The sequence below is a fragment of the Colossoma macropomum genome, unplaced genomic scaffold (assembly GCF_904425465.1).
Source record: "Colossoma macropomum unplaced genomic scaffold, Colossoma_macropomum, whole genome shotgun sequence".
NCBI classification, from domain to species: domain Eukaryota; kingdom Metazoa; phylum Chordata; class Actinopteri; order Characiformes; family Serrasalmidae; genus Colossoma; species Colossoma macropomum.
This window is the reverse complement of record NW_023494789.1, coordinates 32,832,315-32,859,824: the sequence shown is the minus strand read 5'-3', so window position 1 is coordinate 32,859,824 and position 27,510 is coordinate 32,832,315. Positions and strand designations below refer to the sequence as shown.

General features: G+C 39.6%; 1 protein-coding gene across 1 annotated transcript in view; it reads right to left on the bottom strand.

Moving 5' to 3' along the window:
• plxna1b (plexin A1b) overlaps positions 1 to 27,510 on the bottom strand; it is a 198,764-nt gene that overhangs the window by 77,161 nt on the left and 94,093 nt on the right. Inside the window, exons 4-8 of the mRNA XM_036571021.1 lie at positions 25,407 to 25,544; positions 12,879 to 12,979; positions 9,944 to 10,067; positions 4,597 to 4,750; positions 2,918 to 3,017 (exon numbers count right to left, since the gene is read on the bottom strand). Of these exons, the coding sequence (XP_036426914.1) occupies positions 2,918 to 3,017; positions 4,597 to 4,750; positions 9,944 to 10,067; positions 12,879 to 12,979; positions 25,407 to 25,544 (617 nt within the window). The remainder of the gene's footprint in view (positions 1 to 2,917; positions 3,018 to 4,596; positions 4,751 to 9,943; positions 10,068 to 12,878; positions 12,980 to 25,406; positions 25,545 to 27,510) is intronic.

The following is a 27,510-nucleotide window of genomic DNA, read 5'->3' as shown; positions in this document are numbered from 1 at the left end:
AACATGTGGAAGAACATTTTGTAATATCGGTTGTGCTTCGGACCACCATGAGCAGATGAATCGGATGATTGTGAGCAGCTAAAAGAGTATTCAAAGAGAACTCGGTCAAAACTTGGTAAAGAACGAGTTTTCAGAGAATGTAAGTGAATTATCTACTATTGTCATCATATCTTCATTAGTATAATGTTGATTTTACATTTCAAACCTAAATATCAACCAGGACCTTCATTCAGAGCCTGTGCGTGTGATGTTAACATGTAAAAGACATCATATGGTCCGAAAAAAATCCGACCTGACACCTCTTGACTTTTAAATGATTATTTTAGGCGTTACAGGGTGACTCAGTGCAGCACACGTAGTAGCAGTAATACTACTTCTTTCAGTTTTAACAAAAAACATTGCACATAGTGCAGCGTTAAAAGATATATATTTTTTTTTCAGGAATCTTTATCAAAGTATTGGTATCAGTATCAGAGCATTCTGAACGATCCCCAGCCCTACTCACAATAAGGAACAGCTCTCAGTGAATGGAATGAAGTGTCACAGTGTTTCTTGTGCAGAAGGCCCTGGCACCCTGTTCAGGCTGTGATAGCGAACACTCGGGCATATATAGACATGGATCTATTTAATTAAGAGGCGATCATGACTGCATGTGCTTTTCCATTTCGGCGTCGCTCATTTCCCGACCCCCTCCCTGCCTCACACCAAAACGGAGCCGCTCCAAATTAGATTAATATTAATATGCAAATTTATGGCATTTCAAAGTGCACAAGACCTCATCAGCTGAATAAATAAGAGGGGGTGTGTGTGTGGAAAGGAGAGAGTGTGTGTGTGTGTGTCTCATAAGCCTCTTTCACTGATAAAAGGAAGAGGGGTGAAATTTGTGTGGTTTCTGTACCTTTCAGCCCAGTTTAAAAGCACACTGGGACTACACCTTCAGTTCACACACAGATGCTAATGAGCGCATACAAATGCGTGTGTGTGTGTGCCCCCTAAGGTGATCCATCCTCTCTTTCTCTCTCACACACTGGTGGGAGAGTATTATATGACTTGGACATTGTTACACGACGTTCTCACAGTAACGTGTGCACATGTGAGTGTGAGAGATCCCCATGGAGACAGCAAAGGGCTCATCTCTCCTGCAACGAGACACTGCGCACACCTCGAGAGACCCAAAAAACCCATCTGGACCTTCAGAATAACCCGCTACCCAGCAGTTACTGTGATCAAAGAGATTCTGAAAACGATCATGGCCTCTTCACTGAGCCCACCACATCTCCAATTCAAATTTGAGAGCTATGAGCTTATTTACTGCTATTGGCTACCAAATTGTTGCTATCAGGAGAAAACCCTGTAGAATTCATTTCAATGTTTATTAATGACACTAGATTTAATTCATCATTTTTACCATTTCTATTGGTCCATTAAACATGACATTCATGCAATATAAAGGGCAGCTGGCATTTTCAAATGGTGCAACAAAAAAGTGGAGTTGTGATGTTTTATTTTTACAGTTATGATTTGCTCCTGATGTGATTTGTGGCAAAAACCGTTTCATTTCCAGATAGCGGAGAACAGGACTGTAGAATTTAGCTTCAGCTCTTTTAACCACATCCTTCCTCCAGAGATCTTGAAAAACCTGTCAATCATCTTTCCTCAGGTTACCATGGTTACTGAAATATGACCCCCCCTCAGGGGTAAAATGAGAGGACCAGAGGGAAGAAAGAGAGAAGATAAAGGGGAGCAGAGTGTGTGAGAGAGACAGACAGACAGACAGACAGAGACTGACAGAAAGACAGAGAGAGACAGAGAGTCACAGTACAAGAGAAAGAGAGAGGGAGGGAAAGAAACAGACAGACAGACAGAGAGTGAGTGAGAGAGAAAGAGAGAAAGAGACAGAGAGACCCTGTTTTCATTTGATATTAACATCTATCTCGAGTGATTTGATCAGTGGACAGTGAGATGTGTAGTCGTTCAAACATTGCATCTTCATGTGTCTCGAATGTGTCTCCTATGGTTGGATTTCGTGATTGGAGGAAGGGGACCACCCATATTTACTACATCAGTCTCTCGCTGCATTTGTTGTCAGACAAAAACATACCCTGAGTCCGTGTTGGTGTAAATGAAAGGGCTGTTATAAACATTTAGATCACATGAACCACTAATACAACCTCTAAACAAACAGTAGAGGAGATGAAAAAAGCTGCTTTTGTCTCTGCTGTGACGACGCAGCTGATTAAGGCGGCCCTCTGCCGCCGTCGAAGACACATTAAGACACTTTAGTGTTCACACTGTGCATGTTATGTGGTCATATGCGTCCCTGACCAGTGATCAGATCACAATATGTCTCCAAGATGCACTGCACTGTGTCCCGTTCACACCTGAACTTAGCACACTTGTCCACTTATGACCGGATCACCCAGGATGCATGTTAATGACAACTGTGAATGGTCCAGAGAAAGCAGTGAGAAACTGCCATACGTTTTAGGAGAGAAGAGTGGGCTAATCACACACGCAGTAAGATTTGAAACAGCCTGTCATAACCTGAGGGACAAACAGTGAGGCATATCAACAAATTATTAATGATTATTTCTGATGATTGCATATTTGAAAATTCTCTTGAATCTTATTCTCACTTTTGGCCTTTATTGATTACTAATAATCCTGTAAATAACAATTTCTAACGTGTTTTATGGTCGTCTATAACAATTTTCTTATGTTTACATTTCTCATTCATGCCAATAAAGCATCACTGAACTGAACCAAACTGAACAGAAAGGGTGAGAAGAGAGAGGCAGAGAAGAGTAAGACGAAAGGGAGAGAAAAAAGGGTAAGAAGAAAAGACAGAACAAGAAAGGAAAGGGAGAAAGAAGAGAGAGAGAGAGAGAGAGAGAGAGAGAGAGAGAGAGAGACTTACGATTTGTGAACGGTGCAGTTATAGAAGACGAAATCCACACTGGCAAACTTCTTCCCGGTTTCCTTTGATTTCAGATACAGTTTCACCACACGTTTATCACCTATAGAAAGAGAAGAGAGTGAGCCAGAGGGATAGAAAGAAAACAAAAAAGAAAGAAAGGTATCTAAGCAACACATCTCTTTCCCTTCCTTCGTAGCGGGGCACTGCAGTGGTAAAAATAGCCTGCTTTGATTGTGCTATGATTACCATGGATGTGATCAAAATTGCACTGTAGGATCCTCCCATTATCAAAATAGCCATCTTTACTGAGCAACCACACTCATTCTGCCATACAGACAGAAAGAATACTGTGACTATTGGGGAACGGAGCAAATGACGCTCGATAGGAATTGACTCAGGCCGCCAGCATGGAAATGTGCTCAGTTCTATTCTAATACCCGTTTAATGACTAAAAAGCCTTAAGCAGAAGAAGATGAAGATTCTGAAATGTGTTCTGGATAGACAGCTCTTTCATCTTCAGTGCATTATTCATGTGTACACCTTAACATTCACAACATCAAGTCAATTTGCAAGATTCACTGAGTTTGGATTTTCTTGTGATGTCTATTTTTCCCTCCCACACACACGTGCACATAGCAGGGCTGCACAATACGTACAAAAAACATCACACTGAGATTATTTTGCTACATATGATGATTGGGAAAGGTCTTGTGATACATCAAAAAGCACAGCTGTGAATCCTTGATACTACAAAGTTTAAGACATAAGAGTCTAAAGCTGTGACTAAAATTATTCAACTGAAAACAGACCTAAACAAAACTGAACTAACAAACACACTGACATAAATAAACGTAAACACTGGGTACATCTCAGCACTGCTAGAAGTCTTTGTGCAGTGGACTAATAACAGTCGGGGGGAGGTCTCAGAACAAATAATGCAGTGATAAGAACCAACTGCAGTCAACAGGGAGTCTCAAAACACAGGGTTAGGATACTAGCTAACCCTGTGTCTGCTAGCTGACATAACAGAATTAGCAGTTAGTGTTCTCCTCAAAGCGTGTAGAGCTCTCCAATGAGCTTGCATAACCAGCAGTTCAAAAGATGCTGTGGAGCTTTAATGGTCACAGAGAAAGCACATGCTACCCTTCACCTTCCCAATTTGGTAGCACTGAGGGATAGAGGGAGACCAAGGCAACAAGTGGAACTGCCAGTGACTGAATTTTGGGAAAAACTGGAGAAAACTCCTCCCACCCCATCCCCAAAAATGCATGCATTATTTTGACCAAAATGACTGAACTGAATTTATTTGCAGTATGTCCACAGAACACAGCAAATCATTTTTGTCATTGGCTACCGGCTCATTTGCATATTTCAGCCCTTTCAAAGCCAGCATTGCAAAGGCCAACACTGTGATAATATTTAACAAATGAAAGCACATAACGGACCACTGTCCATTACCTATGATATACACTGTTGGAAGTGGGCTTTAAATATACAAGAAAGATCACTGCAGTATTATGATTAACGGCACCTTCTTCAGAGAAAAAAATGTTTTTCGTTATACGGTTATTCTTTTCAAAACCTCACAACATTCAGAATTGTTACTGATATACACTGTTTTGGAATTAAACACATCGAATAATACACTGTGCACCTCTAATATGCACGAACATACTGACCTTGGTGACGAGTGATGGGGATGAGCTCTTTAGCGGTGGGGGAGAGGCAGTGGATGAATGAGCCTTGTATTCGAGCTTCAGTCTCAGTGTAGTCCTCAAAGGAACAGTTCACACCTGCAGACAGATCCGGAACGTTCCGCGCCTGGAGAACCAACTGAAGAACCAGCCAAAAGTAAATGACACGAGAAGAAAACGGTGCAGAAATGCAAAGACACTGGAATTGTGAATCATGTTAAACAGTTACTGTAATGTTTTTATAAATTCAATTCACATAACACAACATAGTTTAAATGCCATTACATAATTACGTAGTTAATATATTACATCAGTATGTGAGTTTGCACCGCTGACATTTTTCCATTCGTTTTAATGACAAACACGTTAAGCCTAACAAAAAATGTAAAGGATCTTTTTCTTTCTACAACAATCATGTTTATCAATTTCAAATCATAATAATATATCTCCCTGTCTACTCACACACAAACATCTCACTGTCTGAGGGTTTAGAATCTGCACCTCTGACAGATGTTCTTTGCTTTCTTTTTTTTAAAGCTACTAGTTGAGAAATGACTAATAACAAATACAGCACTCTTTTCTCGCCAGCACCAACTGCAGCTTCTAAGGGCTAAAGAATGAGAAGAAAACCTCAGTATCATTCATTAAAATGTCCCAGATTAAAACGGCACCATTTAGAAATACAGCTTTAATGTACGCACATTTTTCACTGTGACAAAGAAAGTGGTTCGTTTATGATCCGAAATATATCTTGACATGACAGACAAGAAGGTTTAGGCACAGTAAACAGTTTTGACATTTTAAAGCCAACATCTTTGACGGGTCAGTGATGTACACTGAATTCTGAATGAACACAGCAGCAGTCATACTTGGTTTAGTGCAGCTGTCACTGGGCAGCTACCAATAAGGTAAAGTTCAGATGATTAATTAATGTCTTCTGAACTTTTTCTCATCTATCTTTCTCATTAGGTGGACAGGCAAAAGAAATGAGGTTTGGACAGGAGGTATTTCATTCTGAGCCTCGGTGCAGGGAAAGTCTCTAGGACGAAGGCCGATTTATAACATTAATAAACAAGGTTTTAATAATTCAGTTCTAATAAAAAAAAAGCAGGATCGTTTCATCAGGTTGAGCATGAACTCCTCTGAACTCGGTAGCACGCAGCCTTGTTTGTGTTTTGTACACCCCCTCATCTCTGCGCTTACAGTTTTCTTGTTTTTCCCATCACTTTTGTTTTCACCATCATCATAAATCCAACAATAAACCTAAAATGTCCTTGGTGGGCTGAGGTTGGCTGAGGAGAGTCAAAACAGAGTAAAGTGAGGAACTAGACTCTATAATCAGCACTAAAAACAACTTTGGTGATCTATTCTGGTTCCGACGGTTCAGAGCGACTGACACAAACGCAGTTAATTAACTCACATAAGCGAGGTAAGTAAGGGCTGATAACAGACAGTTGCAGCTGTGCAGGGTAAAGCCAGGCTAATAATACAGCTGAACAGTGGGAGGTGTGAAAAACAAATGCGAATTCTCGGCCTTCACAGAACATACAGCTGCCACTGCGAAGTGGGTAATTCAAAAACTTGAGAGGAAGATTGAACTCATTGAGGATGAAACGCTTAACAAGCACGACTCAGGGGTGGAGAGGATTCTGGAGGGAAAGACGAGGGCATTTAATCAAAGGAGGCCTTCATCAGAGCTCAATTCCTACCCTTAAGGACACAGGGCACTCAAAGCTCTTTTCTTAAAATTGGGAACAAATGGAAGGGCAGTAGAATCAAATGCTTCATCTGGGAATCCCTGGTGGAGCTGTGAGTCTGGAAATGAGCAGTACTTTTTTTAATTATAATGGAATTTTATAGAGATATTTGCAGCTCTAAGATTTTAGTAGCACTTACAGAAAAAACACATGAATTTCAGGTGAATAAACACATGGTTTTTAACATCTTGCACTAAAATGTGTTATCACAAGTGAAAAATGTGACTTCTGTACTTTGCTCCCGTAATGTGACCGATCTGAGTGAAACATGACATAAGGGAGGGCGAGTTTTGGCTTGATGATGGGTGGGGATGATGGGAGGGGGGTGTGAAACAGGATATTTTATTATTTGTTAATATTATTGTTCACCACCCACTGCTTCTTAATGACACAGCAAATATCAGAACTGCAAAGTTCTCCACATCTTGAAGATTATGAGGGGAGGTCCATTTATATAAGGAATTGCGGTTAAAGACCTTATCCTACATTTGTCTTGCATTTTAATTTTTACCTTGAGGTCCTTTTATGACATTTATGTTGACTTATGTGACAAAAACAGCCACCATTCATGATTCACTTCCAACCTCTCTTTATCCCTTAGAATTCAAAAGGCTGTTTTGTTAAGGATGTTAGTTTGCTACTAATAAACTATCATGACAAAACCTCCAGAATGGTAATTTTACAGGAGAAGGGGGAAAAAAACAAACAAAAAAAAAAAACATTCTTTGAATGGAAGTTAATGGAACAAGATTTTTTTCTGCTGCTCCATTCAGCAAGAAATTTTAACATGTCATTAAGGGCAGCTGACATTTTCAAGCACTGTAAAAATAAATAAATAAATAAAATAAACAAAAATTATACATACAAGATTTTGATCCAACAACGACAATATGTAAATGACTTGGAAACTTGGAAACTTCAGTATTAATGGGTGGGGCTAAAGCTCTTCAGCTGTACGCTGTAGAGATGGATATATGTAAATGTGTTGGTTCTTATGACATCACAAAAACAAATTCAAAACAAGCTTCGTGTCCATATATAGACTACATGGAGCGGTGAGTGAATGATGCATCAGATGCAAATTGAGAGAGTACATAAACTACTTAAAAACAACAATAAAAGCATGACTGTTTTTCCATGATACGGGCCCTTTAATATGATCAGGTACAAGAACTAATAATGCAAAGACTAGTAATTTTGATTTTAGGCTGGCTTTAAGGCTATGATCCCACTATGTCATACACATGTTGTACACATGTGCCAGAGCTGGTAGCATCTCTGATCAAATATATCAAAATACAACAGCTGTAACTGGGTTTCTGTCCCCAGAGACATGTAGGCTTTATTTATTTATTTTTTTAACACTACTGGTGGGGACAGACTTGGATTACGTTACCAGTGAAAGCAGTGCAGCTGCAGTAATCCTGATTTCTTCACTAGTGACTCATGGCTGATGGCTTAACAGTTACATCAGACAAAAAAACTTGACTTTGACTCTTGAGTCAGCGCCTGTACATCGAGCTAACACAAGCACTTGTTTTTGGCACTGGGAAACAGATGTGATGCACCACATCTTTCATCACTAAATAATTCTAGCATGAGACTCTTAACTGGTTTGTGGCTGAGCTGAAGACGTTCCACAGCTCTACCATCCTTAACATAGGCTTTTGTAGGGAAGTTCTCATAAATGAACAGCACCCTGGATAAGGACACTGGCGTCATATCTATGCTGCTGGTGCAGAGTAGAAGAAGAGTATGTATCAGTTTGGCCTGACTGGTTTTGGGAGGAAGTGGTGTTAGAACATAACTTGGGACATTTCTGGCATACTGACCATTTTTGCAGCTGTGGAGATTCAGCAATACAAGAACACCATGAGGGACTTTGTAGGCACTTTAAAGAAGATGTGGCAATATCATTAGCATCAAAATCTCCCACCAATTCTCCATTGCTGGAGGCAGGTACTGAAGGTCATGTTTATGTCTGCAGTGTGTTTTCTACAAAAGACTGCCTGAGGTCCTTGTTCCAGATTTGAACTGAGAAACACCCTTCAGTGATCTTCAGAGAAAGATGCATGGAAGCAGTCTCGTGGTACACAATGATCCTGCAGTTAGTAGGGATGGGTCTTTTTGTCAGGCAGATTAAACAGTGATGTGTCATGAGCTCAGAGGGCTCAATGTTCAGCACAGCCTTAACAGAAATAATGTTTGCTTTGTTTTTGTACATAGCAAAAAAAATGTTTAAAAATAAAAGGTTTTGCACTTTTCTAAGGCCAGAAACGGGTCAAAACTGGCTCACAAGAAGAAACAAATACGTTGAGGGTGAGATCAGCAGAACATGAGCTTTGAATTAGCAGCAGCTAGGCTCAAGTTTTCTGAAATACAGTGCAGCCCATAAGTGGATAATGACGATTTTAATTGTTTTGGTTCAGTATTCTGGGGTGTCTGATTCGAAATGGAAACAAAAAAGTTAAAAGTTGAGGGTATGTATGTCCATATCAACCGAACTGCGTAGCAAGTACTTTTATAAGGTCTGAAGACCCCTGGTCAAGTTACATGTTTTGTTGAAGTGGAAAAAGGTTAACACAACCTCTACAGGGGGCCGATTTAAAAATGGCATTTTCCTGCAAATTTTAGTACACAAGTTCCATTTACTTGCTGAGTTTAAGATACTGGACAAATAAAAATATCCAATATAAAATGAGCTATAATTTTTGCACAGGCCACATATGTCTCATTGTCTTCTCCCATATGTTAAATTCAGCAAATAAACAGTAATTGTGTATTAAATGGTGCAGAGGTCTGTTCTCTGTAGAGGACTTACAGAGTATATGACTGCACATACTCCTCTCATTTTAGGGAATCATAACTAATTGGACAACTGCCTGCATAACTGTTCAGGAAAAGTTCAGGATAATTTATATAATTATCTGTATCTGGAGTTTGCTGTATTTCAACAAGAGGACCAAAGAATGTCAACGCAGCAAAACAGGCCATCATGAGACAGAAAAATCTGAATAAATCAGATTATCACCAGGGGAGATAACCAGCATCTGGTGATGTCTAAGGGTCACAGAGTTCATTCAGTCATCAACTGCAAAGGATCTGCACTCAAGTGCTTAATATGACAGTGTCAGTCAAGATTCTGTTATCTTGTGTGCAGCTGCATGTTCTGATTATTAGAGATTGAGTCAGATTAGATTGAAATTGGATCGGCTGATTGAGATTAGAGTGTCTTAAGGGCAGAGTTTCATATGTTACATATTAGTTTAAACTGGATAAGTGTGGATAGTCTGTTTCACAAACATCATCTCAAGCATCACTCAGCCACAAAGTGCAAATCACCCCAGACAACAAAAGTAAACATTAATGCTTGTTTAATGAATTTTTGTAAAGATAGTGTTGGCAGGTGGTGATAACAGGAAGTCTAAAAATACAGTAAATAAAGTAAATTTTTTAGTGTTTTATGGACCTTATATGTTTCATAACCGGATTATTTACTATTTGCTTCTGTAGTTATATATTTGTTTTATATATAAGGTTGTGTAACGTAATACAGTAACAGTTCTCTTTCACACCTGCACTTTAGACATGGTAACAGAGATGTTGTTGGGTTGGACGGAGAGCTCCACACACTGGTCCACTCTTGAGGCAAACCGCTGAGGTTCATCAGCTCGCTCGCAGCGGTCCTTTCGGGAACATCTACAGACAGACAGATAGACAGACAGACAGACAGACGATGTCATCAAATATGTCATATACAGTCACTACAGTACGAGTCATTTCACCAACAATGAGCACGTTTTGTAATCCTGTAACCTAAAACTACTTTGCCTGCTAGGAAAGAAGAGGAAAACCAATAAGAGGAAGAGATGAGGAAAGTCTATAAACAGAAAAATCCCCACAGGGTAAACAGGTTTCAGTAACAGGACTGAACACGCATTACAGGATTAAACTTGAGCTCAAAGCCGCGTGCAAAAGTTTCAACACGCCCTGGTCAAATTACATGTTTTGTTGATTTTCTAAGTGAAAATAAGTTAAATAAATAAACACATCTACAGAGAGCAAACGTCAATATGGCATTTTCTGGTATATTTTAATGCATAATTTCTAATTTATTTGCTGAGTTTAACAAATTCGAAAAAGATATCCATATATAATATATCCATAACATATAAAATAGGGCATAACGTTTTGCACAGGCTATAGTTTATGTGTATTTATAATGTTTAATTCAGCAAATGAACAGGGAATACAGGACACGACAATGTTCTGTGCATGTAAATTCATAGTACAATACAAAGAATCAAATTAGTTTACTGTTTATATACACACATCTTTGTGTGTTATAGACTTAATACTCAGATAAAATCAAACTTTTTTTCACAATGAGAAAATTTTCTAACCATTTTTTTTTTTATTGTCAGTGGTGCCCTAAATACAGTTTAAAAAGAAAAAAATTGAGTACATATAAAAAACCACAACGCTTGGGTCTTATGTATTTAAACAACATTTTAAATAATCCATGCATGTATAATTTGAAAATGCTCTTAGCATCACGTATACTGTCACTACACCACACTGTAAGCAAACTTGGAATGATGTTTGTATTCCTGAACAAAGCTTTAATAAGTCTTTACTTCCAATCAAAAGAAACAGACAGCGATTTTTAGGCTGTCAATAACGCTGTTGCAGCCAACAAGGTTTACAAAGTAAGGTCTTCAGCTCACAGGCAAACCGTGACCTCATTTAAAACACTGCGTGTGCACGTACATGTAAAGATCAGCTCTCTTGAGTTTGCTGCTAATTTAAACAGTTAATGTGAATGCTACAGGGGAAGAACACGTTGCGCTTACTGTACTTCTACTCCGCCACAGAGAGAAAAGGCTGCAACAGCAGTAAGACTGTTATGCTAATCATCTACTCTCCCTGGTGCCTGAAGCTGAAGCTAACGCTGCAGACTTGGCCTTTTAGGCTAGATGATGTTCAACAGACAGTTCCTGAAAAAAAAAAAGGCTAGGGTGATATGAATGGTGGATACTATGCTAGCTGATTTCAATTGCCATTTACATGCCCTCAATTAAAAACCATGCTAATGTTCACCCTCCAAGCAAGATTTGGGGGGGAATGGGAATGGAAGATAGGGGAAAATGTTTTCGGTGCAGTTTGGGTGAATTTTAATTAACATTTCCATATTACCTTTGTCTCATATCCTAAGGAAGATTCCTCTCAGCATTTAGAAATCAATCAGTTACTACTTTTTCGAAATGCTGAACTGCATCACTGCCACACATAGTGAATTAAGGATGCCTTCATGCAAACATACACCTGTGCACCCTTCCAGTCAGACGCAATTCCTCACCGAGTCAATCACCCGCAAGACTGACTGCTAGATGTGATTTTTATAAGGTGATGTGGAAAATGACAGTGTGATTTGCAGCTCTATCAGCCATGTGCTTCCTGTTACAGCATGTGTGACCCTTCTCCTTTACAGTAAGATGCTGAGGAAACACATCATTCAAAACATACGGCTGCTTTTGGCAGGAAAATACAAGACAGCTTACAGCTCTGCTCAGTCCTGCCTGATGTCAATCGCATACATATTGAGTATAAATCTCTGACATTAACAGTGATTTAAATATGACCCTTTAGGAAAATCAGGAAATCTCAGATTGTTCAATTTAATTCAATTACGATTGAATGTATTATGAAATCTTACTATTTCACAGTGATAACAGTTCATTTGGACAACAATTTAATATAGTGTGAAATCTCATTCATAATATATTGTGAATCATTCACCATGATTCTATACATTTACAATTCTTTAGGAAATGATTCAATGCATCATGAAATCTCAGAATTCACCCAGATTCGATTCAATTCAATTCAGATTCTTTAGAAAATGATTCAATGCACAATGAAATCTCAGATTTAATCATGCACAATTTGATTAAGATTTTTTAAGATTCAATGCATGTAGAAATCTCAGATTTCGACACCACTGAATTTGATTATGATTTTTATAGTAAGAATCATAATAGTGAACGATTCAATGAATCATGCAATCTCACATCTTACAACAATTTGACTCAATTACGATTTTTTTTAGAAAACGTTCAATCACTGAAATCTCAGATTGTACACTGATTCTATTCAATTACGATTCTTTAGGATTCATTTCAAAGACGGAAGAAAAATCAGATTTCACCATGATTCTATTCCATTATGGTTTGTTTTAGAAAATGATTCAAACAAGCAAAATCTCACATTTCATTCCAATTTGTTTCTACTAAATAATTTTGGTATGATTTATTTTTAAGTTTTTGCTAAAAATACACTGAACACACAAATGTGAAATATAAACAACAAAAATAAGCATACACTTTACTCAATATTATTGATTATGATTATAGCTTTTAAAAGGAATGCAATGCGTCATGATGGATCACCACCTTCAGATCAATACATGAAGCACTGCTGCATTTTTACACCCATAGTGCATATACTCACACGTTGAGCAGGACACACCAGCCACAGTGAGGGTCTCTTGAGCCCAGACACTCGGAACATGTTTTGTACTGATCACAACTCTCTACTGGGACGCGTTTCACCTAGAGAGAGAAAGAGAGAGAAAAAGAGAGAATGAGAGAGAAATATTACTCCTATTACAGTAATTTAAGTAAACACTGTTCTGTAGACTCTGTTCTCGCTGTATTAATGTGCACACAGACGTGGTAATTATCTGATGGAAGATGTAAGAGTAGCTTCAGGCTCCACATGGCTACTTCATTTGTCTGTGTGCGCTCGAGTGTGTGTGATGCATGTGCTCCTGTCTTCCTGTCTGCATGTGTGTGTGTATCACAGGTGTGAGTGTGTGCATATGTGAAGAACAGACCCAGCTTCTCCTGACACTGAGCCATCTAACAGTTTTACCATAGCCATCTGACTGACTGCCACCTGGAAAAGCCACTACTTGGTATGAAGGGTGTGTGTGAGGATTAGAAAGTAGGTTGTTGAGTAAGATAATGGTGGAATCATCATTCTCGCATGCATGCATGTAAACTGCTGCCTTGAACCTCTTATTTTGTCTTACATGTGCTTTGTGTTTCTTACTGTTATGTAGAGAATAAAACATGTATTATAATTACAGACTGTACAGACTACAAGCTTTAATTATAGAACTACAAAGTACACCTATGTGGTAAGTGGACCTGATAGAATAGACAATGAGTGTAGACATACCTAATAAAATGGGCAGTCAGTCAGGGTATCTTATTTTGTTTACAGCCCACCATGTGTCAAACACAAGGCCCGCAGACCAGATCAGGCCCGTGACACAATCCTATACGGCCCTGCAAAAGTATTTTAATCTTCTATTTTTTTCTAATTTTGGCTCATTTCACAATGCACTGCACTACAGTCCCCAGCATGCACTGCAACATAATGTGCGCTCTGAATCTCCCACCCCAACAACAATCTAAGGGACAGCGGTTACACCTTAATTCTACACAATTCTACACAGCTCCACACCAGTCACATCACCAAACAACTGACTGCGGTTCAGCCAATATAAACACTTAACCTCAGCTCAGCAGCTCAGAAATTGAGCCCAAGTATTAATGAACCTGGAGCAAAGAAAGGACGCCAGGTGTCTAGTTCAAGCCAATAGGTAGGTTTAAAAGACTGAGCTCCTGGGGACAGTTAAATTTTGAATATTTCAGGTATCCATATATTATTTCAAGGTTTACTACAAGCACCAATTTTTTACTGTTTATGTTTTGCGTATTTTGCATAAACAACAGTCAGTTCAGTTTATAGCAAAATGTTCACTATGAATGAAATAAAACATAGATGTTCTCTGGCCCACAGATTTGTTGAGATTTTTTCGTTATGACCCCTTTAGTGATTGAGTTTGACACTCCTGGTTTATGACTTATAACTTCAGGCCTTAGGGTCTACAGCTAGCCAGTTGGAAAACACATACACATTTACCTTTAGAGGAAAACTGTCCCTGATATAAATAAAGAAAAAAAACATGAAAAAAGAGAGTAGGAGATGGGAGTAAATGGTAAACTAAAAGGTATGTTCACATTATTGTGGCAAAAAGGTTGACTGTTTTCACTTTCAACTAAGTCATTTTTGTCACCCTGCGCAGGGCTACACAACAGGCAGTGCTGTCCATGAGAAGAACAGCCAACGACTGCAAGCTACTTCTTATCTAGTCAACCTGTCGCTGTAGAAAACCAAAACACACATGGTATGTTTTTCAGGTTTTCTTGGATCATAAAATAATCAGTTAAAAACATGTATTCGAGATGTTTGTTTGAGTTTCTCTGGCAGGCAGTCGAATCTTGCTGTACAGGGTGATAATAATACTGCCATAGTGTGAATGTACCTTAAAGAAGAAGGTGCTATAGGAAGAGCTGAACCTTTCATAAATGATGGGTGAGCTGAATGAAAAGGACAGTATTGCATTGCGTCTTGAGGCTAGTTTGAACACAGTGTGTGTGGTGGGAAAGAGAATCCTTTTAATCTGCCAGTAAGAACACTAAACTCCATCCCCTCAGGACACATACAGAGAGAGAGAGAGAGAGAGAGAGAGAGAGAGAGAGAGAGAGAGAGAGAGAGGGAGAGAGAGAGAGAGAGAGGAGAGAGGAGAGAGAGAGAGAGAGACTGGAAGAATGCCAGCAACAGTATGGCTGCAAACAGTTGAGTCAGAATGAAGGAAAACAGAGAGAGAGAGAGAGAGTTAGACAGAGAGAGACAGAGAGTGAGACAGATGGGTTCTCAGGAACAGGGAATTTGGGTGGAAAAGTGATCAGGTGTGTTGGCATGTGTGTTAGCCTTAGGGAACAGAGTTAGTGCTGTTTAGAGAAGCTCTGCCTAAATGACAAGACCATCACTGGAACGCGCGCGCACACACACACACACACACACACACACACACACACACACACACACACACACACACACACACACACAATCTCACACACAGGGCTCAAAACATTTATCCAAACTTAACAGGACACAACTATACACTGATTGCTAAATATGATATTTATATGATATGAAATTTAAACCTGTTTACCTTTTTTTAAGGCTATTATTATTATTATTATTTTCATTTGCAAACAATCATCATCTCAAATCTCAGAATCTTGTAGAACTCAATGGTTAAGATATGAACACAGTCATTGTAGAGAAACTTGCTGAGTTTTTCACAGTGGTGGTGAAAGGAACCAGACGCCCTTTGTAAGTGTTTAATGCCTTTAAAAACTACCTCACAGGGAGCTGTTATACAAAATGGTTATAACTAAGTTGCTTGATGTCTGAGACACTGTTTCAAGAATGTTTTGGGAGGTTTTGAAAAAATGTTTTGGATCAAAACAATTTGTCTTATCATGGTAGAGAGGCACATGTAGGGCCATCGTAAGGTAAATTATTTCCAAAAGAAAACTTATTTTTTCAGATTCATCACTATTATATCTTTATCAATACTACATATAAAAACTTAGGTAGGTTCACTGGTCATTCCGGATAGTAAATAAAATGGCTATATTTATATTGTAGATATGGTGACCTCTGGTTCCTATCACCACCGCTATAAAGAAACCCGAGCTGGCAAGTTCTCTACAATGCACCTTTTCACATCAATCAATCTGAATGACTTTGTTTACATCTCAACAAATTAAATACACAAAAATTCTGAGAAGCAGCAGCCTTTGAAGAGGTGCTATCATCTAAGATGGTGGGTTTTATTCTGTCTGTCAGGTCAGATGTGGATGGAATTTTGTCAGGCTGTTTATAGAATCGGACCAAACTTTCATGCTCAAATACAGCTCCAACACACACACACACACACACACACACACACACACACACACACACAATCCTTCTCACAAACACTCACACCCTCACTCACTTGATCGTAAACACACTCGCTCAGAGACTGACATCAGGAAATATAACCTAGTTTAATAATCTTCTGTTCTGTGAGTGGTAGAAATCAAGCCTGCAGTCATGACAGGAGCCAAATGAAGTCAAGCAAAATGACACACATCAAACATCGGCGGCTGATAATGAATCTGTCAACACGCACACACACACACACACACGTGCATACACACACACACACACACACACACACACACACACACACACACACTACTATAATTCCCACAGCTAAGAAAAAAGATTTTTCTTCTCCTTCAGGCTTTCATCTGTCACATCGGTGTCAAAACATCTTACAATCAAATTTCCTACAGAAATCAATTTGTGTCATCTATACGAACATGATATATCTGAAAGCACCAAATGTGAGTCAAGCGACCCAAAGAAAGCGCTTTGTGTGAATGTGGAAAGGTTTTTTGGGGATGGAGTGTGGGAGCGGGCTGGATTGTAGCTGGGAATAACCGTATTACTCATAAGCTAATAACTTAATAACCAGTATTAGCATCAGCATTCTGGTGACTAAAGAAAAGCTCTTAAGCTGCCTGGAGCTCAGTGCCAGAGAAAGGATACACGTCTTAAATTAGGCTGCTCTTTGTGTTTGTGTTTGGTTACGTATTAGAATATCAGTCACATTTCAGGTGTGCGTATCGTCTCTGGAGAGCAGCTATTCTTCACGGTGAGGGAGAAAAAAGCCTCCCTGTCCTGAACGAATACACAAGTACTGAACTCTGAGATATCAGCACGTCAGTGGTGTGCAGCTCTGGAGTGTCTGACCTTTTCTGTTCCAATCTTAAACGCTTTCACCAGCTGCCCTACTAATGCTCATCCACGGCGGAGACGCTGATGTTACAGAGGCTCCGAACAGCTTGCAGTAAAGTCTGTGCGCGCTCTGTCCTCACCAATAAACACGTCACTGAGCACAGCCTCACTGCCAGAACCTCAACACGGATAAAAACAGCACTAAAAAATATGTATGGCCACACTTAGACACGCATGAACACACATGCACAGAGAGAGAGAGAGAGAGAGAGAGAGAGAGAGAGAGAGAGAGAGAGAGAGACAGAGAGGGCAGACAAAGGGAAAAACAGAGGGAGAAAGAGAGAGAGAAAGAGACAGAGAGGGAGAGAAAGAGAGAGAAAGAGTGAGGGAGAGACAGAGGACTTGCAAGACACATGCAGAGAGAGAGAGAGAGAGAGAGAGAGAAGGGCAGACAAAGGGAAAACACAGAGACAGAAGACAAACAGAGAAACAGAGAGGAAGAGATTGAGAGAGAAAAGAGACAGAGAAGAGATAGATGAGAACGAGAGTGAGATAGAGTGAAAATAAGATGGGGAGAGAGAGAGAGAGAGAGAAAGAGAGAAAGAGAGAGAGAAGACAAACAGATAGAGAAAGGCAGGAGAGACAGAGAGAGAGTCAAAAACTTAGACCCACACAGTAAATTTACAAATTTAGAAATGATCATAAACGTACACAAATAGAAATGTGGGGTCACTGTTATACTGCTTTAGCAATACTGTAGCTTACACAGCCATGCCAATAAAGCTGTACTGAACTTGAAATTGTGAGAGAGAGAGACAAAGAGAAAGAGAGAGAGAGAAACAAATAGAGACAACACAGATAGAGAGATAGGGCGAGAGAGAGAAAGATGGAGATACAATGAAAGACTCAGACAGGGAAGACATACAGAAGAGAGAGAAAGAAAGGCAGAGAGAAAGAGACAGCGAGGGGGACGGGGGGGGGAGAACGAGCAAGAGGAAGAGAGAAAGAGATTCACACAAATGCACACACACAGAGCTTGTTCCTAATTGATGCCAACTCAGAGGATCTATAAGATCAAGCAGGCAGACTATCTCTCCATCTCTGTGATGATGGAGGGATCACGGTGTTAATGTGTGATCGATATGCACATGGCTTTGATCAATAACCCCCCTGAAGATTACCCAAAAGGCTAAGAGTTTAAAGACTACACATACTCCCTGAGCTCTATATCTAGAAACGTTCATCCTCCATCTCCACCCACACACAAACGCACAGTTAATGAAGCGCCACACAGGAGTTTTATGTTTTCATTTAATTGAAAAATTCATCTTCCTGAGCTTACAACCATGATGACCACGCTACACTCTCCCGCCGCTAATGAAGCTATTACCTGATTTCTGCTGCTCCTGAAATATGCCACACATCTCGGAGAGCATGGAGCAAATTCAGCAGAGCTTGGACAAATACCAGTTCAGATATCAGAGCGAAAGTAAGCGTGGCTAATGTGCTCAAAAAGTAAAATGACTGTTAAATGAATGCTAATTAATAACAGCTGTAAAACCTTCAGAAATTGCTCTCAAATATTAAACGAGCATCATTACCCCTCCTAGGCGCCCTGTGGCATTTATACCTTACATTTTGTTTCTCTTTCTTAGCTCCTTGAAAAGAGCAGGTCCGTCTGCAGACAGCACGGATTCTAAACTTTCAGTCCATATTTAGTTTGTACAGTTTGAATCTGACGAAACATTGTTTTTGCCATGTTTCAGTTACTTCTTAACATTGTAAAATCTCTTATTTATTGACATCAGCAGTACCTGTTGATAGAGAACATACAATGTGCCCATAAGTATCCAGACACTTTTTCTAATTGATAATTTAAAGTACTTAAAGCTGCACCCACTGTCAACACGTCACTTCAACAGTGCACACAAAACCTGTAATCTCTGCATAGAAAAGCATTGCCAAGAGAATGGGATGGTCTGGAGGAGCCACGCATGAGTCTAAGGTCAAGCCGCAGCTAGAGGGGTATAAAGACCCCCAGCACTGGGTTGTGGAGCAGTGAAAGAATGAGAGAGAGCAATAGAAAAGAGTGAAAGAGAGAGAGAGAAAGATTGTGAGAAAGAACACACACACACACACACACACACACACACACACACGCACACACACACGCACACACACACGCACACACACACGCACACGCACACGCACACACGCACACATATATATATATATATATATGAATGAGAGAGAGAGAAGAGAGAGAGAAAGACAGAACACAGCCAGAGAAACAGAAAAGAGTGAGATGCAGCGAGAGTGACAGAGCGAAAAAGAGTGAAAGTGTGAGAGAGAGCGAGAGAGCGTGAGCAAAAAAGCAGGAGAGAGAGCAAGAGATAAACAGAGAGAGAGAGAGACCAAGAGATTTAGAGAGAGAGAGAGAGACAAACAGATAGAGAGAGAGAAAAGAGTGAAAGAGAAGCAGAGATGGAGAGAAAGGCAAAGAAAAAATTAAAGAGAGAGAGATGAGTGAGAGAGATAAAAAGAGAGGGAGTGAGAAAAGGACAGTGATACAATGAAAGAGAGACAGATGGGGAAGACAGAAAATTGCAAGAGAGAGATAGAGAGAAGGAGGCAGTTATGTTAGCACTGATATATTGATTATTTAGTAATATAAATTTAATGTTAAGCAAAATAACACTAACTTCATACTCCTACAAGTTACCCTCGCAAAACTCAGTCTTTAGTTCATCTATAGCTATTCCTAAAGCAGCTTTACAAAGTTCCATACATCCTGCTGTTCTCCTGCTAAATTCCGCTAAACCTAAAACGACCTAAAAACCTAAACCTAAAAATGAAGCAGTGTTTTTGTTACAAATGCCAGGATCGCATTAAGTAAACAGGAAAAAATGACCATGGAGAATCCGTGACCATTTCTCACAAGAACGAGAGCGGCTCAGGAGCATAAATCCCATTACATAAAGTTCCCCTTCTCCACATTATCATAATTTCGTATTTTTTTAGACAACTTTATCGATAGCAGATATCTACAGTAATAAACTGAGTCTATTGCGTGCTGCATCATTTGATTTGCACGCTTTTCAAACTGCAAGACTCGACTCGCCGTAATCTAATCCACTTCGTTCCAAACCGGGCCCTGGAGCTCCAGGCGCGGGGGGCCCGGCCCAAGCCAGACTGGCCCAGGGCAGTGCACTGTGGCTGGGCTGCGAGGAGACAGCCTATCAGCCTCTTTTTAATTAACTGCTGGAGAACAGGAGGCCAGTGCTAAATTACTCTGTCACTTCTCTAAATGGAGTTTTTGAGGAGCGAGCCGCTCCACGACTCCAAACGCTGGCATTTCCATTATACTCCCAATGAAAGAAAGGCAGGGGGAAAAGAGAAGCAGATAAAGAGAGGGGAAAATGGGGAAAAAAGGAAAAAGAAGAACAAAGTGAGTTTCTTTCTTTGTCTCATCCATCCAAAGTCTTCTTATTCTCACAAGAGTAGTCCATCATTTTCTCTCCAAGCAAAACACACACACACACACACACACACACACACACACACACACACAGAGTGAGGGAGTGTTTATTAAAGGTAATGTCTATTGACTGTTTACTGTTTATCTAAGCCACGAAAAAGTGCTCAAACTCCAGAAGCCTTTTGATTATTTTGTGGCAGGTATTAATATTAAATGGCTCATTTTCCGACCGTGGTGAAGAACAGTGGAGGGGAAGCAAAGAGGAAAAAAGCTGTTAAATGGGTCAATACACAGAAATGACGTTAATAAGACCTCTGCACTACTGTTCAGACCGCACATATGCTGTGTGTGTTTTTTTTAATGACCACTGCACGGATATATCTACCATCTGGCTTTTCTGTTCTCCAGAGCTTACTAAGTCTGTTAAGATTAACATGACAATGACCATGTCTCCTGCTGAGAAAGACAATACTCCAAGTGTGTGTGCATGTGTGGGTGGCTGGGTGTGTGTGTGTGTGTGTGTGCGTGTCTGTGTGTATAAAAGGCAAAATCTGTGTTTGAGCCAAAAACTGTGCGTGTAAATTAAGGGTGCACGATCAGCATCAGCCACAATCAGAGATGATTTATTTTGATAACTTCAGTTGATCTGTGCTGTAAGTTTATGATAATTAGTGTGTCTAGCTAAGTACATGATACACTGGCTAAAGAAAAAAAAAAGAACTTGGAATGGATTCTCTCCAACTATCCCAGTGAGAAACTATATTATACTGTATTGTGTCATTCATGAGAAGCACAGCTCTTCCACAGAGGCCCTGGACCTTTTCCTCCACAACGGACAACCCCAGCCTGCTTTAGCATAAAGCATGGGATACCTTATTTTGTTATTTCTTGTCACATCATCATGAAAATTTCATTAAACAGCAGAACATCGCTGCTGTCAGAACAAAACCGTGCATCTCCAAAATGGTAACTTTACAGGAGAAGGAAAAAACCTTCTTTACTTTTAATGTAAGTCAATGGAACCAGACTTATCTCCAAATCTTTTTGGCCATTTCTTTTCACCCATTGATCATGAAATTTATACACAACGTAAAGGACAACAGGCCTTTTCAGATCATATCAAAATCTGAAAAATGGCAAAAATGGAGATACAAGGTTTTGCAGCAATATGAAGAAATATGCACTTTGTAAGTCGCCTTTTTATCCTCTAGCATAATAATAATTTTGATATTTTTGGTCATTGAAGCTTGCAAGGTGTACATGTAACATACTGTTTACTTCACATGTTTCAGTTTTCCACTGAACCATTCTGTAAATATTTCAACTTCAAGCCTATATCTGAGCTCTAGTGGAGAAACCTGCTAGCTGGTTAGCCATTTTCCGAGCTTCTTGTTAAACAAACTGTACCCGAATGGTGTGTTTACTATAGTTATGGGCCATTTGCTTCACATACAATAGGATTTCTGAATACAAGCACATGCTCACTCAAAAACTGACCCCTACTAGAAAGCTGCTAGGACTCATATTTGTGAAAGTTATAAGAGCCATATTAGTAAGCCATGTTGTCTATGTAAAAATGTTATGCTCCTCTGAATGTTTCATCTGAAGTGCATGCACATCAGCGTGCTCATTTAGCTTGCAAAGTACAGGATCTTGGTGAAAAAGTTAATTATTGACATTATTTGTTTGTTGCGTGTCACAAAAAATGTGGCAAACTAATAAAAATCAGTCCAACAAAAACAGCCCTTGGCCAACTTGGTGGCCATAAGAATTAACGATGAACGCATCCCTGGCTTACATGTGTGCAGTCATGAAAAGGGGTGAATATCACAAGAAGCGTGTGTGTGGTGTGCGCTTTATCAGGTTGTAGATTTGTGTTGATAAGACCGGTAAAGTGCAGCCGTATCAGCACTCAATCTCATTGAGAGTGCTCTCTCCTTTCTCTACCGTTCAGAGAACAGGCAAGGGCGCGCGCACACGCACACGCACACACACGCCACATTATACTTGTGAGGCTTTCCACTGATTATTTCCATCGGATGTCTTTTAACACAGCCAAGTAATACTACAGCTAAACCTAACCCTAACCTCAGCAACCAAAACTAACCCTAACCTTAACCTCAGTGACCAGATCAAAACCTAACCTCAGTTACTTACACCTTAACCTAACCTTAACCTCGGTCACCAAACCTAAAACCAACCTTTCTGTTCTTTTAGTTTTTTCACTAAAAGACACAGCCGCTGTCAGAGCGAAACTGTGTATCTCTATTTTTGTCGTTCTTCATTTTTTTACCTAATTTGAAAATATCAGCTGTTTTTTATACGGTGTCAAAATGTCACAATGAATGGACCAACAGAACTTGTCCAAAATGGCTTAAAATTACTTATTTTATTAACATACACTAAGGTTAAGAATGTTTTTTCCTTCTGCTGTAAACTTTTTTTGGAGAAAAGGTTTTTGTTCTGACAGTTTTCATACATACATATTCACGTACACACAGCAGAGTGAGACTCAAAGGCTTCAGTGTACTCAGCTATAGATAAAGGCTGCAGACAGTGAAGAGTGTGTGTGTATGTGTGGTGCAAATACACAGTGAAGTGTGTGTGCACACACACAATAACAGTGTTTCAGGCCAAGCATGCTAATGAGTTTGGCTCAGCTCCAGGTGTGTTTGTGAATGTGTATCCGAGTGTGTGTACATATGAGTGAGGGTGTGTGTGTTGGGGGGTTACTGTGAGCTTCTTCAGTGCAGTGAAAAGAAATCCAACCAAAAATAGGCACGAATGCTGCTGAACACAGTGGTGACGTTAACCTACAGTACAGCACTGGGATAAATACAGTTTCCATCTATACTCCTGATTATCACCTACTTATCACCTCATTAACATCTGAGCCACACAGGCTGAGGCTGAGCCTGAGTGTGAAAAAAAAACCCAAAATACAGGAGGATGTGAGGGATGCGATATCCTGCACCAACTACAATATCCTACGTGCGTATATGCAGCCGGCTCTGGAGCTTTGGTTTGTCAGGGCATCTACATCATCTATATTGGCACACAGAAGCCGTTTGTTTGCAGCTTGATCCCCTTTGATTAGAAGAGGAGAAAAATAGAGCAAAGGCCAACAGGGACACAATGAATATTAATATTGCTCAATTAGTGGAGCATGAAGAGGGAAAAAGAGAGAGAAAGTGAAAGAAAGAGAGAGAGAAGTAGCTGAGATCAGAATGAATGTGCTAATGCACACACAAAGGCACAATCCTGAATCACTACACAGAAAGAATAACGTGAGATGTAAAGATACAAAGAAAATCCCAAGCCTTCAAGTCATGCAAATGGGTAGTCTTGCAAGCCAGACTTCAGAGTCCAGTGTATTTCATAGTGCAGCGTGACAATGAACCGACTACTTTGACAGGAAAGGGCCGTTTGACGTGCAAAATAGCCAACCACAGACTGTTGTAATTGTGTGTACAGGCAAGAAATTTTCAAAACATGGGTGTAATTCATGCAAAACAAAATACGGGTGCAACTCGTGGGAAACAAGTTAGTCTGCACATCTGAGACCGTTTTAAAAATGCAATGCTGTGGATTTGACAAACTTTTTTTAACCCAGCACAGCGACTATTTCCATATCTATCTTTGAAAGGTTCAGTCTTGGTGCGCAGAGCGGGCAACTGCTTGGAAAAGTGTGTTTCCCATCATACTGATCAACTCACTGAAGTGCATGCCCATGCAGATAACCAACTACAGTGGGACAAAATCCCTACAGCTGAGGCCAGCATAGCTTACTATAGATATCTCAGTTATTATGCATGCATGTGCTTTTGCGAGTGTGTGTGATAGTCTATGCTTCAGTTAAAAAGTCATTAAGAGGATGTCAGATGACACCTTAAAGGGCCCCTTCATTTATCTCGTATTTTATTTTTTTCTTTAAGCTCCACTTATAACATTTTTGTAGTTTTATATACCAAAAATAGTTCTAATTCATTTTTCCAACTTCTCTGTATTTCTGTACTTAGAATTAATAGGCTGTGTTTGTTACTGTGCCTTAAAAACAGACTTACAAATGAGCTCTGATAGGCAGTCCTATATTGCACTTCATTCAAAAAGCAGTTGGGGCTGAAACACTCCTTACAACTTCAGTATGAATGGGTGGGATCAAACTGCTGTAGACTGAATGGGTGGATGTGTGTAAAGGTGTGCGTTCGTGACATCATAGAAGCATCATAGAATTCATAATAGGCTTTAAAAGTTAAGTACGTTTTTTCCTTTTCTGGAAAGTTAGGAGATACACAATTTTATTCTGACAGCAACATCTACGTTTCTCTCCACTGCATAAGTGTGCGTGCAGGTGTGTGCAAATTAGTGTATGTTTTTGGCGAGTCCAGTGTTTCTCAATGCAGTATTCAGGGACCCCCAGGCGGTCTACATTTTCTGTTCTGTTCCAGCTCCTAACACACCTTGGCTGGGCATTCTGTTCTTGGTCCAGAAATTTTGGGAGCTGGGCCTAGGTATTAGCAATATGACACTATAATATCGCCATCACGAAAAAATATGACACTAACATACAGTGCTGGGGACTGTCAGTACTTCCTGAGTTCCTAACTAGACTGAGAAAGACTGGAATAGGTGAATCACTCATAAAGGAACAGATATACACAACCATTAATGAGGTACCGTGTGCTCAAAAGCCTGACTGAGACATCAAACAACCAGAACTGCCATTAGCAATGAGTCCTGAGGGGCACTAAAATGTTCACACAACCTCTGACCTCGACAGGTGGGATTGCTGGAGGACATGTTTGTGGCCAAGCTTTAATAGTCACACGCTTGCTTGTGTGTGTGTGTACCTGTTTCTCTGTGAGTGTGTAGATGAACTGCTGGTCAGGACTGAAGAGCAGGTCTCTCAGGATGGGGCTGCCATCTCCCACCACCACGTTTTCATACAGCAGTGCCGGCCTGGACGGACTCACTGAATTAATCAGGATCTGAGGAAAGAGAACATAAAACCCATCAGAAACACACAAACACAATCACAGATCCAGCAAGGCACACCAAATCATCACCACTGTTATTTTATTCTGAGTTTATTTTTTTATACCATTTGAAAATGCAAGCTGCTCTTTATGTTGTGTGAACACCTAATGATGAATGAATCAATTAACAGAAATGATGAAAAGCAAAACTAGAAATTTATAAGTACACTTATCCATCTCCCACAGCATCCTAAATAACTAATCTGGAGATAAAGCTTTCTTATGACAGTGACATCACGTAACGGGAGACAGATGTTCTTACATCACAGTTTGTATGTAAACTGTGAACATGGCTGTTTCACTAAAATCCAACAATTGAACTGAGTGTAAAAACGTCAGTAGCTATTGCGAGGGCTGAGCAATATGGCAAAAATATTACATCATGATATTTCAAGACATTTTGTTGATTCACGATATGCATCATATTGAGGTTTTAAAAATTAGAGCAGAAATTTTTATCTAACATTTAACATACTGCAATGAAACAGGACTAATTATGCTCTCTCTGTAATAAAACGCACTTGGTCAGTGTTGTTAAAGTATGTATAATATCAGAAAAGCCACATTTCTTACGATAACAAATATTGTCACATTGCTCACCCCCAGCTACAGCGCCACTCAGATGAATAAAAGGAATATTCTCTCTCTGTGCAAAGAGCTATAGAAAAAGAACAAAAAAACAAAAAAAGAATCGCGCTCCATTCTGTCTTCACTGACTTGCTGAAATCCCTCATGTTTAGAATAGGAATCTCTGCGGCTGTCTCAGTGTTTGTGTGTACGTGTGTGCGCGTGGATGTGTGCATAAGAGGAGGATTAGTAACATTAGGCCCTAATTGAATCAAACAAAGCAGATAGACACTCAACTGTCAGACAGACAAGAGCAGCTCGATTATAGGCTCAGCACAGGAATCAATAAAGCAGTCGCACACACACACACACACACGCACGCACACAGCTTTCTTTCATTTATGACTGTGATGACTGTTTAAATCTGTGCGTTATTGTCTCTCCATTATATCAGTCTTAGAACTGACACTGATCCTTCAATATACGGTTCTAAGCTCACCATATAAGGCTCATGACAAACGCAGCATCAAGAACGCAATGCATTTATACAAGCACACGAGCGCAGAGACTGACCACACGGTCAAAGAGACTGACCACTTCTCACCAAAACACACAACTTCTTTCTCTCTTTCATCAGGACACACACACATACACACGCAGACAAATTTCATCATCAACGAAATGTGGAAAATTGTACTGAAATCTCAAGCATGCCAAAATATGCCATGACCTTTTCCTGCCCATTAACAAAGGTCTTTGGAGGTCAATCACTCAGACTGAAAGGTCAACGGAAGAAATCAGGCTCCACGTAATTGTACAAATTGATTTAAATAACGGCAAAGAGTACTAACACATCAGCAGAGCCGACAGAATTAGACAAACGCAAAGAGGAAAAGAGGGGTGGAGCCTGCTCAGAGCTCACAAATCATAGCTATTAACAATAATATTAATAATAATAAAAAATGTTTCATTATTATTATTATTATTATTGAGCCCTTGCGATGAAAAACTTTGTTTTTTATAAAAATCATGGTATGACATTGTTTAATGCCCTGCATTTAAAATAAAGGGGTCACTACAATGTAAATAAAGCATAGCTGTGCTTTTAAATTTAAATGTTAGTACAAAATAAAACAGAAGACAAATGAACTGATAATCCAAAACAGGGTAAATGGTTAATATATGTTCTTTTCGTTGGAGAAGCTCAATCAGTAGTAGTAGCAGTAGTCATAGTAGTACTTATATAGCAAAATTTCATGACTGTGTCTCTCAGTGTTTCATAATCACAGGTAAAAATGTCAATAATGAATAAAGCTATGAATAAAAATTAAGTAAATTAAAATGAAATAAA